At 49.0% G+C, this 14,758-nt stretch overlaps 1 protein-coding gene across 7 annotated transcripts in view; it reads left to right on the forward strand.

Moving 5' to 3' along the window:
- Positions 1-10,199: 10,199 nt before the first annotated feature.
- Positions 10,200-14,758, forward strand: part of IKZF4 (IKAROS family zinc finger 4) — a 36,166-nt gene continuing 31,607 nt past the window's right edge. For 3 of the 7 annotated variants that reach the window (XM_073663719.1, XM_073663720.1, XM_073663721.1), the window contains exon 1: positions 10,200-10,474. In XM_073663719.1, the coding sequence (XP_073519820.1) occupies positions 10,442-10,474 (33 nt within the window). In that variant the 5' untranslated portion in view covers positions 10,200-10,441. The remainder of the gene's footprint in view (positions 10,475-14,758) is intronic. The other 4 variants (XM_073663722.1, XM_073663723.1, XM_073663718.1 and 1 more) reach the window with 3 other exon arrangements.

Raw genomic sequence — 14,758 nt, forward strand, 5'->3', positions numbered from 1 at the left:
AGTATCTGCATGCTCAGGAGGAATTTCACAACAAATTTTGGGATCCATTTTTTTCCTGTTACCCTTGCGAAAATAAAAAAATTGGGGTCTAAAGTAACATTTTTGTGAAAAAAGTTAAATGTTCATTTTTTTCTTCCACATTCCAAAAATTCCTGTGAAGCACCTGAAGGGCTAATAAACTTCTTGAATGTGGTTTTGAGCACCTTGAGGGGTGCAGTTTTAAGAATGGTGTCACTTTTGGGTATTTTCTGTCATAAAAGCCCCTCAAAGTCACTTCAAATGTGATGTGGTCCCTAAAAAAATGATTTTGTAAATTTTGTTGGAAAATGAGAAATCGCTGGTCAACTTTTAACCCTTATAACTTCCGAACAAAAAAAATGTTGGTTCCAAAATTGTGCTGATGTAAAGTAGACATGTGGGAATTATTATTTATTAACTATTTTGTGTGACTTAACTCTGATATAAGGGCATGAAAATTCAAATTTTTAAAAAATTGCTAAATTTTCAAAATTTTCACCAAATTTCCGATTTTTTCACAAATAAACACAACTCATATCGAAGAAATTTTACCACTATCATGAAGTATAATATGTCACGAAAAAAACAATCTCAGAATCAGTGGGATCCTTTTGAAACGTTCCAGAGTAATTACCTCATAAAGTGACAGTGGTCAGAATTGTAAAAATTGGCCTGGTCATTAACGTGCAAACCACCCTCGGGGGTAAAATGGTATTACCATCTCCGAGATCCTATCTCAATATGTAGTAGGTATAATAATAATATTAGCAAATACTTCCAATTAGAAATGTAGTATAGGTTTTCTGATTCGCTAAGTCTCTTTCCTCATGTGCAGACACATGATGTATCACATGTCACATGATCCCCTGTGATAGATCATGTGATAGTTCACGTGAAATTAATTTGGCACAATATTAATATATTAATTATAATAATAATTTTTTTTAGGCTGTGTGCCCACTATGCGTTTTTTAAGCGTTTTCGCAGCGGCAATTCCGCTGCAGAAACTCTTAACCCTAGAACGCATACCTGGGGCCTCGCAGGCCCGCCCTGTTAATTGTTTTCTATTTTCTGCAAGATTACTTTAGTTAGAATTTTGAAACTCTAGGTATTCCTCAGGTATATAGTTGTTTGTCATTTTTGTTTGAGTTATTCCATGTTATTTATACACGGGCCTAAAAGGCCCCAGGTATGTGAAAGTGTAGATTTTTATAGTCATGCGTTCTAGGGTTAAAAAACGCTTGGTAGAAGGCCTGCCATGTTCCCCAATGATAATCCGCATGTGCTGTGCACATGCTGCGGAAATTTCCGCTGCGGATTATCATTGCGGAAAAATCCACAGCACTACCAATTATTTTGCGGAAGCGCATCGTTTTCGCCACCATTGACTTGCATTGGAACATATGGAATCCGCATCACTGCATCTGTACATGCGGAATCCATGTGTTTCAATGTGCGGATGGTACCCGGTCTGGAGAAGAGGAGACTCTCCTCCGGACCTGGGTACCATAGAACCTGTAAAAAAAAGAATAAAATAAAAAATAAATATTATACTTACCTTCTGATGGCCCCCGGTGTCTTTATCCGATGCGTCCTGGCTTGCCGGCAGCTCGCGGTAGACTAAAGTACCTGTGGTGACGTCATTTAGTCATGTGACGGGTCACGTGACCGCTGACGTCGCCAGGCCATCAGAAGGTAAGTATATATATATTTTTTTTTTTTACCATTCTTTTACGGTCACACTATATAAATCCATGCATGGATTTATATTGTGTGACCAAGTTGTCAAGTACTTTTCCAAGTGATGCTAAAATCGCTTGGAAAGCGCTTGACAACCCACATGCGGAAATGCAAGTGAAGAACGCTTCACATCCGCTTGTCCCTGGCAGTAAAAACGCATGTACAATCCACATGTACAATCCGCATGCGTTTTTTCTGCCAGAGAGAGCAGAAACGCTCAAAAAAAATCCGGAGCATTTCTGCATCGTGGGCACATAGCCTTACATTAATTGTATGACTTAATATTGAGCATACGTAGCCATCTATACACAGCGGGAGGCCGCACGTAGCCATCTATACACAGCGGGAGGCCGCACGTAGCCATCTATACACAGCGGGAGGCCGCACGTAGCCATCTATACACAGCGGGAGGCCGCACGTAGCCATCTATACACAGCGGGAGGCCGCACGTAGCCATCTATACACAGCGGGAGGCCGCACGTAGCCATCTATACACAGCGGGAGGGCGCACGTAGCCATCTATACACAGCGGGAGGGCGCACGTAGCCATCTATACTGTTATGCACACGCCCGGACTGACTGGCGTGTGCGTGTTTATGTAGTGATTCCACTGTGCCATGAACCGGAGAGTGCCTGGAGGGGCGTAACTAAGTATCTGCCCGATCCGACCAAGGTCGCACGACGGCATACGACGCCAGTGCACCAGGGAGGAACCGAGCAGAGGAACCAGGGTCTACTCCAGGTCAGACTCCGGACACGGCTGTTGACCCACACCGGGGAATACAGGAACAGGCAGACTAGAGCACAGGCTGGGTAGGGTCCAGTACAGACTGGGAGACAAATTCGAAACCGCAGACGCGGCAGACAGAGCTGAGCAAAGCGAAAACCGCAGACGCGGCGGACAGAGCTGAGCAAAGCGAAAACCGCAGACGCGGCGGACAGAGCTGAGCAAAGCGAAAACCGCAGACGCGGCGGACAGAGCTGAGCAAAGCGAAAACCGCAGACGCGGCGGACAGAGCTGAGCAAAGCGAAAACCGCAGACGCGGCGGACAGAGCTGAGCAAAGCGAAAACCGCAGACGCGGCGGACAGAGCTGAGCAAAGCGAAAACCGCAGACGCGGCGGACAGAGCTGAGCAAAGCGAAAACCGCAGACGCGGCGGACAGAGCTGAGCAAAGCGAAAACCGCAGACGCGGCGGACAGAGCTGAGCAAAGCGAAAACCGCAGACGCGGCGGACAGAGCTGAGCAAAGCGAAAACCGCAGACGCGGCGGACAGAGCTGAGCAAAGCGAAAACCGCAGACGCGGCGGACAGAGCTGAGCAAAGCGAAAACCGCAGACGCGGCGGACAGAGCTGAGCAAAGCGAAAACCGCAGACGCGGCGGACAGAGCTGAGCAAAGCGAAAACCGCAGACGCGGCGGACAGAGCTGAGCAAAGCGAAAACCGCAGACGCGGCGGACAGAGCTGAGCAAAGCGAAAACCGCAGACGCGGCGGACAGAGCTGAGCAAAGCGAAAACCGCAGACGCGGCGGACAGAGCTGAGCAAAGCGAAAACCGCAGACGCGGCGGACAGAGCTGAGCAAAGCGAAAACCGCAGCCGCGGCGGACAGAGCTGAGCAAAGCGAAAACCGCAGCCGCGGCGGACAGAGCAGAGCAAAGCGAAAACCGCAGACGCGGCGGACAGAGCAGAGCAAAGCGAAAACCGCAGCCGCGGCGGACAGAGCAGAGCAAAGCGAAAACCGCAGACGCGGCGGACAGAGCAGAGCAAAGCGAAAACCGCAGACGGGGTGGGAACAGGGCTCTGTTCACATGGAACAGACTAGAAGGAAAAGGCAGAACCAGATACCCACAGGGTACTTGCAGAGAAGTAGCGAGTGGACCACAAACTCACAAATGGAAGTACAGTGACAACGAGCAGGAGTTAGGTACGAGTTCAGACTCTGCAGAAAAAGGAAGGGAACGGACATAGAGGCAAAACAGGTAAAGGATAGGAGAGAGTTCAGACTGGAACTGAGTGTACGGAGGAGACCGACACAGCAGCGGGATACAGGAGCGGGTCTGGGAATACGGCCCCCAGAGAGGCAGGACGAACAGGCAAGGAGCGTGTTCAGACTGGCCTGGAAATACAGCCTCCAGGAAGGCGGAACGAACAGGCAAGGAACGAGTACAGACTGCAGGTTAAGGTACACAGATAGGACACAGTACAGACACGGGAACTGATACCGCAAGGCAGGAGAGATAGACAGGACTCAGTTCAGACACGGGAACTGATACCGCAAGGCAGGAGACAAAGACAGGACTCAGTTCAGACACGGGAACTGATACCGCAAGGCAGGAGACATAGACAGGACTCAGTTCAGACACGGGAACTGATACTGCAAGGCAGGAGACAAAGAACGGGACCTGGCACCTTCAGAGTGCAAGCACACACTGAAAGAAACACTATGCTCAGGCAGGGGTTGATTGCCGCAGCTGGGTTATATACCAGTTGACAGACATCAATAGGCTGAGGACGCACAAGGGGTGTGACCCACAGCGGGTACAAAAAGCAGGAAGTGATCGGGCGCCGCCCTTAAGCAGCAGAAACAGACACAAACAGACAGCATGGAGGGAAGCCAGAGAGACATTCTGGACAGGAGATCAAGTGCGCGCTCTTGCACAGTGGGAGATGGACCACTATGCAAGGCCGCCGCCAGGTATGTTACAGTACCCCCCCCCTTACGCCCCCTCTTCTTCAGGCCTGCCAGAATCTTCCGCAGGGAATTTGAGGGCCAATTCTTCACTTCGAAGAGATCACTTCCACTGTCCACCGGAAAAACTGGTCTCCTCTGGGTAGCTAGGATGCTACCTCCCATCCAGCCACCCATAGCAACAGACAAAATGGGTGGAGTACCAGGAACAGCACACAAGGAAGTTTCACTCCACATACTTTCAGGTGGCATCCCAGAGGGTACAGCAGACAACTGGAAGTCCTCCACCGGGTTGGAGGGGGACAGAGACTTGGGGGTAATCTCTGCTTCGAGGTACATCTTGTCAAGCTCACAGGAAGAAATAGACGGGTTATCAGGTACAGGATGAGGAAAAGTCACTGTCTCTTTGTTATCTGGTGGTACCACGGAGGATTCAGGAAACAACTGGAGGTCCTCCGCCGGGTCAGAAGAGTGCAGAGGCTCAGAGAGAACATCTGCTTCAGAGTACACTAGGTCGGACTCACTGGACGAAGCAAGCGAGGTATCAGATCCAGGATATAGGAAAGTCTCTATCCATTCACCACCAGGTGGCACCCCGAAGGATTCTGGAGACAACTGGAGGTCCTCCGCCTGGTCGGAGGGGTGTAGAGACTCGGAGGTAACTACCACTTTGGGGTACCCATTGTCAGGCTCACAGGACGAAGCGGACAAAGTATCGAGTACCGGGTGTAGAGAAGTCTCTCTCCATTTGTCATTGAGTGGTATCCCGGAGGATTCAGGAGGCAACAGGGGATCCTCCGCCAGGTAGTAGAGGTGCACAGACTCTGAGGTAACCACAGCTTTGGAGCATCCTTGGACATGCACACCGGTTAAAGTGGGTGAAGCATCTGATGCCGGGTGCAGGAAGTTCTCCTGTGTGGAGTCTGGATGGGCAGAAGTCTCTTCGGGCAGGAGAACTGGTGCACTACCCACGCACATTACCCGTTGGGGCTTCTCCGGGATACAGGGAGATGAAGCTTCAGTAGGGACTTCAAGGTTGGGGTCAGGAGGTCTCAGGGAGGACAGACCCTGGCGTGACGGCTTGCCTCTACGTCTAGCACGTCTGGACTGCCTCTTGAGGTTGGGAGAAGTATTCCGGAAAGCGTAGTCACCCTGTGAGGATTCTGGGTGGGCAGTAGTCTCATTGGGCTGGAGGACTATTGCGCTACCCACACACATTACCCATTGGGGCTGCTCCGGGATATTGGGAAGTGAAGCTTCAGCAGGAGCCTCCGGGTTAGGATCATCGAAGACCATTAGAAAGGCCACCAGGAAGGCCATTAGGTCCAGGAGGATCGGATCCTGTGTTTCATATAGGGGGTTGATCCATTCCAAGGCATCACCCGCCAGGTAAGACATAATGAATGCCACCTTAACCCGATCGGTGGGAAAACATAGAGGGTAGAACTTGAAGTGTAGCATGCATTGCTCCACAAATGCACGACTTTGTCTTGGATCCCCATAATAACGTAGCGGATCCGCAGGAACGAGAGCAGATAGATCCATCTGGACGGGTGCGTAATTCGCCTGGAACTCAGCTAAAGGGAAAAAAAAAAAAAAAAAAAATTATTTTAATGCATGTATTCGCTGGAAAACTTCTCAGAGAGCGAAGGCCGTGGGGCTCAACGGGAACCATGGCCTGAGCATGCTGTAATGCACACGCCCGGACTGACTGGCGTGTGCGTGTTTATGTAGTGATTCCACTGTGCCATGAACCGGAGAGTGCCTGGAGGGGCGTAACTAAGTATCTGCCCGATCCGACCAAGGTCGCACGACGGCATACGACGCCAGTGCACCAGGGAGGAACCGAGCAGAGGAACCAGGGTCTACTCCAGGTCAGACTCCGGACACGGCTGATGACCCACACCGGGGAATACAGGAACAGGCAGACTAGAGCACAGGCTGGGTAGGGTCCAGTACAGACTGGGAGACAAATTCGAAACCGCAGACGCGGCAGACAGAGCTGAGCAAAGCGAAAACCGCAGACGCGGCGGACAGAGCTGAGCAAAGCGAAAACCGCAGACGCGGCGGACAGAGCTGAGCAAAGCGAAAACCGCAGACGCGGCGGACAGAGCTGAGCAAAGCGAAAACCGCAGACGCGGCGGACAGAGCTGAGCAAAGCGAAAACCGCAGACGCGGCGGACAGAGCTGAGCAAAGCGAAAACCGCAGACGCGGCGGACAGAGCTGAGCAAAGCGAAAACCGCAGACGCGGCGGACAGAGCTGAGCAAAGCGAAAACCGCAGACGCGGCGGACAGAGCTGAGCAAAGCGAAAACCGCAGCCGCGGCGGACAGAGCAGAGCAAAGCGAAAACCGCAGACGCGGCGGACAGAGCTGAGCAAAGCGAAAACCGCAGACGCGGCGGACAGAGCTGAGCAAAGCGAAAACCGCAGACGCGGCGGACAGAGCTGAGCAAAGCGAAAACCGCAGACGCGGCGGACAGAGCTGAGCAAAGCGAAAACCGCAGACGCGGCGGACAGAGCTGAGCAAAGCGAAAACCGCAGACGCGGCGGACAGAGCTGAGCAAAGCGAAAACCGCAGACGCGGCTTTCGCAGAGCTGAGCAAAGCGAAAACCGCAGACGCGGCGGACAGAGCTGAGCAAAGCAAAAACCGCAGACGCGGCGGACAGAGCTGAGCAAAGCGAAAACCGCAGACGCGGCGGACAGAGCTGAGCAAAGCGAAAACCGCAGCCGCGGCGGACAGAGCAGAGCAAAGCGAAAACCGCAGACGCGGCGGACAGAGCAGAGCAAAGCGAAAACCGCAGACGGGGTGGGAACAGGGCACTGTTCACACGGAACAGACTAGAAGGAAAAGGCAGAACCAGATACCCACAGGGTACTTGCAGAGAAGTAGCGAGTGGACCACAAACTCACAAACGGAAGTACAGTGACAACGAGCAGGAGTTAGGTACGAGTTCAGACTCTGCAGAAAAAGGAAGGGAACGGACATAGAGGCAAAACAGGTAAAGGATAGGAGAGAGTTCAGACTGGAACTGAGTGTACGGAGGAGACCGACACAGCAGCGGGATACAGGAGCGGGTCTGGGAATACGGCCCCCAGAGAGGCAGGACGAACAGGCAAGGAGCGTGTTCAGACTGGCCTGGAAATACAGCCTCCAGGAAGGCGGAACGAACAGGCAAGGAACGAGTACAGACTGCAGGTTAAGGTACACAGATAGGACACAGTACAGACACGGGAACTGATACCGCAAGGCAGGAGAGATAGACAGGACTCAGTTCAGACACGGGAACTGATACCGCAAGGCAGGAGACAAAGACAGGACTCAGTTCAGACACGGGAACTGATACCGCAAGGCAGGAGACATAGACAGGACTCAGTTCAGACACGGGAACTGATACCGCAAGGCAGGAGACAAAGAACGGGACCTGGCACCTTCAGAGTGCAAGCACACACTGAAAGAAACACTATGCTCAGGCAGGGGTTGATTGCCGCAGCTGGGTTATATACCAGTTGACAGACATCAATAGGCTGAGGACGCACAAGGGGTGTGACCCACAGCAGGTACAAAAAGCAGGAAGTGATCGGGCGCCGCCCTTAAGCAGCAGAAACAGACACAAACAGACAGCATGGAGGGAAGCCAGAGAGACATTCTGGACAGGAGATCAAGTGCGCGCTCTTGCACAGTGGGAGATGGACCACTATGCAAGGACGCCGCCAGGTATGTTACATATACACAGCAGGAGGGCGCAAGTAGCCATCTATACACAGCAGGGGGGCGCACGTAGCCATCTATACACAGCAGGGGGCCGCACGTAGCCATCTATACACAGCAGGGGGCCGCACGTAGCCATCTATACACAGCAGGGGGCCGCACGTAGCCATCTATACACAGCAGGGGGCCGCACGTAGCCATCTATATACAGCAGGGGGCCGCACGTAGCCTTCTGTACACAGCGGGAGGCCGTACGCAGTCACGCACACACACAAACATATACAGACATATACATACACGCATAAACACATTTGAAACACAAAAATACATATAAACAGACATCACACAATGATATCTGCCTGCCTGCACGCACACACACTCACACACACACTCACGATCCCCCGGCTCAGCTCCAGTCCTCCAGCTCCTCCCCAGTGCAGCACGCACTGCGTGACGTCACACTAGCAGACACGGCCGTGCACAGGGCTGTGTCTCCTAGCAGTGACGCGGCCGGGCCAGCACACAGGGAAGTTAACAGGTGCAGTGCTGGCCCGGCCGAAGAAGAAGTAGCGGCCGTGCGCCACTGCTGGGGGAGCGGTCCGGGGTCCCCCCGCCACTGTCTGCCGGTATGTGCCGCGGCGCCACACATATTATGAGGGCAATCTGGCCATGGATTCCCCGGAGCCCCGGGCGGTAGCCGAGATTGCCCTCATTATAATCCGCCTATCTGTGCAGGCATTCCAGGACCTTATATATCCATGTTACGACCACTGATATAGTGACAGTTAGCTAGTTTTTAGTGGTCGTAACCATGGATACCTAAGGTCATGCAATGCCTGCACATGAGGAAAGAGACTTATTGAATCAGAAAAACTATATTACATTTCTAATTGGTGGTATTTGCTAATATTATTATTATTATACTTATTACATATTGGGATAGGATCATGGAGTTCAGAATAACCATTTAAATGAATAAGATGCTGCCTTGTCTGTACATAGTGATTCAAGTATATAGTGCCAAGTACTGCTCATATAAGAGGGTGGTGGCCCACCGGAGGATTCTCCTGTGGGCCAGTTCAAGCCTGGCTGCATAGAAACACATGAAGATGTCACTCTCAGGTTGAGAGCCGCTGAATAGTCTGTGCAGAGCGTTCCAATCACGGTTCGATTTATATGGCCTTCGGACTGCATCCCAATGCCACGTTCACACGTTCAGTATTTGGTGAGTTTTTTTTATCTCAGTATTTGTATGCCAAAACCAGGAGAGGAACAATCAGAGGAAAAGTATAATAGAAACAAGTCACCACTTCTGTATTTATCACCGGCTCCTGGTTTTGGCTTACATATACTGACCAAATACTCAACGTGTGCACTGCATTTTTCCCTACAGTAAGGGCTTGTGCACATAATCGTAGAAATTGGAAAAGTGTCATTTTGAAGGATAGCACTCGTCCCTGTGTAATTCTATGGGGTCCGATTTTTTCCTTGGACAGAGTTGGTCTGAAGAAAAAATTGCATCACGCTTGAGTTGCATCTGCTTATCAGATCACACTCAGCCAATCATGTCTATGGGCCCATGGAAAAAAAATTGTAACTGCACATGGATATCATTTGAGCGCAGTCCAATTTTCATGGACACACTGAATGGAGGTTTTTTTTTTTTTTATTCTCCTCATCTGAGAAAATCAGGTCACACTGATCAGAGCGTGATCAGCATAATAGGCCTGATTTTCTCAGATGAGACCTTAGTCTAATACAGCAAATATTCGTGTGTGAACAAACACTACAAGAGTAAACTTGTGTAGCATATCAGCAAGTTATTATTGGGTGTTTACCATGTTACATGTGAAAATCTCACTGCAAAATAATATTAGAAAGTTGTTGTCACTTTTGACTAAAAGCAACGGACAGCTGTCACCACTGTACCCGCCCCTCTACAGAGTCCTGTCTGTGTACGGCCCCTCGTATTGTGTTTTCCACAGAATAAGCTCGGAGCCGCCACACACACATCCACCACTAGAGGCCGCTCTCTCTGATGCAGAATTTGCAGACGCTATTGCACGCGGATCTCCCGCTCGATCCGTTCCACGCTCGTCTGCTCCTGTCTGACCAGCAGTTCTTGCTCTGCGCTCGTCTTCCTTCCCTGTCGCCTGGCAGCTGCCCCGGAAGTTGTCGCCGGGGCCGGTTCAGCTCCGGTAAAGTCGCCGCCGGACAGCGCGGGCCCCGTAGCGGGCGGCACGAAGACTCCGCGGCTCAGCGTTGGTAGAGTAACAGGGCGTGAATGAAGCTCCTGGAGAAGGAGAAGCCCGGGAAGGTGAGCGGAGCACACGGGCAGCCAGGACATCGAGCTCTGTATCGATTAACCCATTCGCTGTGTCTGACTCTGAGCCGGCCCTCGGTGTGCGATCCGGGATCGGTGGCGGTCGGCAGATGTTTTGTGTCTGTGGCAGGCCTGCTTGATGAGGAGCCATGATGTCTGTCCTTCCACCGACCAGACAGCAACCTGTGGCCCCGAGCCCGGAGTGTACCGTCCACCTACAGCCCCTGTCCTCACATGACTCCGCAAACACGAGCGCCCCCTCTCCTACAGATGGCACAAGGTGGTACTGCAGGGGGTGATGTGTGCTGCTGTCACTCATGGGCATTGGGATCTGTTCTCTGTTAGTTCTGTCCGGTGTCGGCATCTGATGAGATGTTCTGCGATATAGAATCCCTGACTGCAGCCGTCCCAGTCTGTCATTGACTGTCCAGTCGCTGACCCCTTCTCATGTGTCCTATTGGGGTGGGCAGCATTCTAGCTGGGACCCCTCTCTAGCTCTTATGATACATTTTCACTTTTGCACCTTTACCCAGTTCTATCAGATGATCACTGACGGGGGAGAGAAGTCGGCTTTGTGGTGATTTATTTTAGAAAGGGGTAGTCTCCATGCTGTACATGTCTGCACCCGGGGTTCTCCTAATGCCCCTACACACACCCGTATAAAACTGGTACCGGAAAAACAGTACCGGTGTCATCAGTGTTTTGGATCAGTGTGCCATCGTTTTTTTCCGGTATGGCTTAATAAAAATAAATGTAAAGCTTCTCCTATACTTTGCAATGTTAATCACATGCAGCAGACAGAAGACACTGATGCCATTCATGTGCTGTGCGTGTTTTACACGGACTTGTATTGGCCCTTGTCATCCATGCTGCTGATAAAACATACATGTGAGTAGCCCCATAGGTTCTAGTGGGTGTGTATGGCATCCATGAAAACAAAACCGATGCCACATGTACCTGAAACACTGACGTGTGGAGGAGGCACTTGGCTCATCTAGACATCAGTGATTTTTATACGCAAAAGACGATCTGAGATTCATCAGTGTCTTTGATCAGTGTCAGAGTTTGGTCATTGTTCCCCCATGTTTTCTTGGATAAAAAAAATGATGGAGGTTTCTCAAGCTTCTCCTGTCAGTCAGTGAAAATCAGACAGATGTCATTCGAGTGCTGTTGGGTTTTTCTTTTTTTCACGACCCATAGACTTGTATTGGTGAGTTTGATTTGAGACTGGGATCAAAATCGGACAGTTCTCCATGACCACTTTGTCTGCAAAAATACTCAGACACGTGAAAAGCCCCATAGACTATAACAACAAGATGTACCAAAAATCACCCCTAGTGTTGCAAACTCTTAGCTTGCATGGGCATCTGCCTGGATCCTCAGACTTCTCAATACCAAATTTAGGGTTCAGACAGACGGCCGTATTTCTCGTGCAAAAAAATGCAATCCTCGGACTGACCTGAGCGTGACAGCTGCATAGAAATACATCACGCTGTCACGCTCAGGTCAGGAGAGGTGTCGGCCCGTCCGTGTGCTGTGATGCGATCCTCGCACGAGAAATGCGGCCGTTTCTCTCTGCCCTTAGAAAGAGTTCGGCAGTGCAGAGATGGACCTATAAGACCTAGAACTTGTATTCCATGATGAAATAAACACTATCTGAGAAAAACTCAGCATTCATATGAGAAAAACTGCCGCCTGTATGAGCCCTGAACCGTGAGGTGTATTCCCACCTTAGGCTGCGATCACACATCTCTGTGCTGTCTTTATTTCCTCTGGCAGCACACTGACTCCGTTTCCTTTATACATACACACATCAGTTATAAAAACAGCTTTGTCTCCAGTCTGTGAGACTCTGAGTATAAACTATCCTCATCCGTTTTGCTTCTCAGACTTGGCCATTAGTCTATGAATATATGTACAACGAATTAAACACGACAGACATACTGTGCTCCATTGTGTTTAATACTTTTTTTCACTCATTCAGTATGAAGAGTCAATGGATACATAAAGCTCAGACAGTCTACCTGTTTCAGTCTTTAAACACTCATGGAAAAAAAAACAAAAATGGATGCAACTTGGAGACAAAACAACTGACGCATGAGATAAATGCGACAAGTTTCTCACAGATGTATGAATGCAGCCTTAGAAGTTATCTATCAATAAGATAGGTGCTAACTTACTGATCAGTGGTGGTCTGACAAGTGGAGCCTCCTCTGATCCAGAGAGTGAGCTCTGCACTACCTCCTTTCATTGTCTATGGAGCCTTTGGAGATAGCGGAGTCCTGCACTTGGCTTTTCCGGCAGTACCAGTAAGAGAGTAGAATGGTGATGTGCGTGACCAGTCACTGCTGCACACCGACAGGACTCTGAAGCTCCATTCTTGGGATCGGTGGGGGTTATGTTGGCTGCACTCCCATTGATCAGCAAAATATCATCTCTCCTATGGATTGGTGATTACTTCTACGTGTGAGAAGAAGCCTTTAATGATCTTTGTACAGTTAAAATTGTTTTGGTCAATTTATTCATGCTGCCCAAACCACAGGCAGCATGATTCAGAGCCTGGCTGCCCTACTGCAGACAGGTATACTTCACCCTCCACCCCAATTATCAGTGACAAAAAAATAATGGGAAATTAATAGTCTCACTTCCTTACTGATGCTGCTGGCCTTATGGTGAGGGTAATTACTATGGCTGCAAATCTCTGTGCTACCATGTTCTTGCCTGCTTCTTCATCTACACTTGCTCCAAAAAATTGAGTTGATTTTTTTTTTTTTGCAAACACCCGGTCCGCAAAAAACCCACAGCCATTGAAACCACTTCATAGATTACAAGTGGTACGTGTTCTATCCGTAAAAACACTGATGGAACATACCGTATGTACGAAACACGGACGTCTGAATGAGGCCATAGGCAGGGAAAAGCATATGTAACTGAAATGGGATCTTTGTCATAACTTGGTGTTTGACAGGAAAATCTGTTGTGCATTATTTTCTTTTACATCACCATATGATGCACATTACATTTTTTTTTTTTTTTTTGTGGGGTTGCCGTTATGCGTTTTCACCTTTTTTTTTTTTTTCTCTCCTTCGTTTCAATACGCAGCATTTAAATGCAGCAGTAGGTGTTGCTTTTTTCCCCCATACACTTCTCTATTGGAAAATTTAAAAAAATGTCCAGAAAAATGCTTGTCAAAAATGTATGAAAAAAATATAGTAGCAAATCAATAAGGGAAATCTAGATGCATTGTTGTGGTGTTTTTTTTCTTCACCTTTTGACTTTTTTTCATTCATTTTCCAATGGGCTTCTTTTTAGTGCCTTAAAAAGGGAAAAATAATTGGATTAAAAAATCAAAATGGTTATAAAAGTTATATGAACTTCTTGGCTTTTGTGCAAACCATAAAAAAACCTTGTAGCCTTGAATCACACTCGCAGTTTTTGTGATAAGCCTATGCAGAAAAATTGGCAGGAAAACTGCCATAACCAGAGTATGTGGCATTTTGGAAATACAACTCCCAATTCCAAAAAACTTGGGACACTTATGTAAACCCGTAAAGAAAACAAAAATACAACTGATTTGGAAATCTCTTATAGCCATGATCAGAAAGTGAGGATTGAACATTTTTCCATTTCATAGGAAGATTAAGACATTTAGAAATTGATGGCAGCAACACATCTCAACAAAGTTGGGACAGGGCCATGTCTCATTGTGTAGCATCCCTTCTACTTGTTACAACAGTCTGTAAACGTCTTGGGAGAGAAGAGACCAATTGCTGAGTTTTGGGAGAGGAAAGTTGTCCCATTCTTCTCTGATGTAGGATTTTAGCTGCTCAACGGTCCTTAGTCTTCTTTGCTGGATTTTTCATTTCATAAAGCCCCAAATGATTCTTCTGTGAAGCCATGCTGTTGTGATGGATGCAGTATGGGGTTTAGCATTGTCTTACTGAAATTACAAGGCATTCCCCGAAAAAGACATTGTCTGGATGGGAGCAGATGTTGTTGTAAAATATATATGATGCTCAGCACTGATGGGGCCTTTCAAATTGTGTAAGCTGCCCATGCCATAGGCACTAATGCAGCCCCATACGCCATACCATCAGAGATGCCGGCTTTTGGTAACAAGGTGGATGGTCCCTCTCCTCTTGAGTCCCCGGTGCCACCTGAGATCACAAGCATCCAATAGTGACCATAGACCTTGTCCTTTGTGCACTTAATTTCTGTAGCATCTTTTGATGCTGTTGTGGTCTGTAGATGGTGGCATTTTCAAACTCTTTTCAATTT

The sequence above is a fragment of the Phyllobates terribilis genome, unplaced genomic scaffold, assembly GCF_046119375.1.
Source record: "Phyllobates terribilis strain yellow unplaced genomic scaffold, ASM4611937v1 Scaffold_2__4_contigs__length_985480577, whole genome shotgun sequence".
Lineage (NCBI taxonomy): Eukaryota > Metazoa > Chordata > Amphibia > Anura > Dendrobatidae > Phyllobates > Phyllobates terribilis.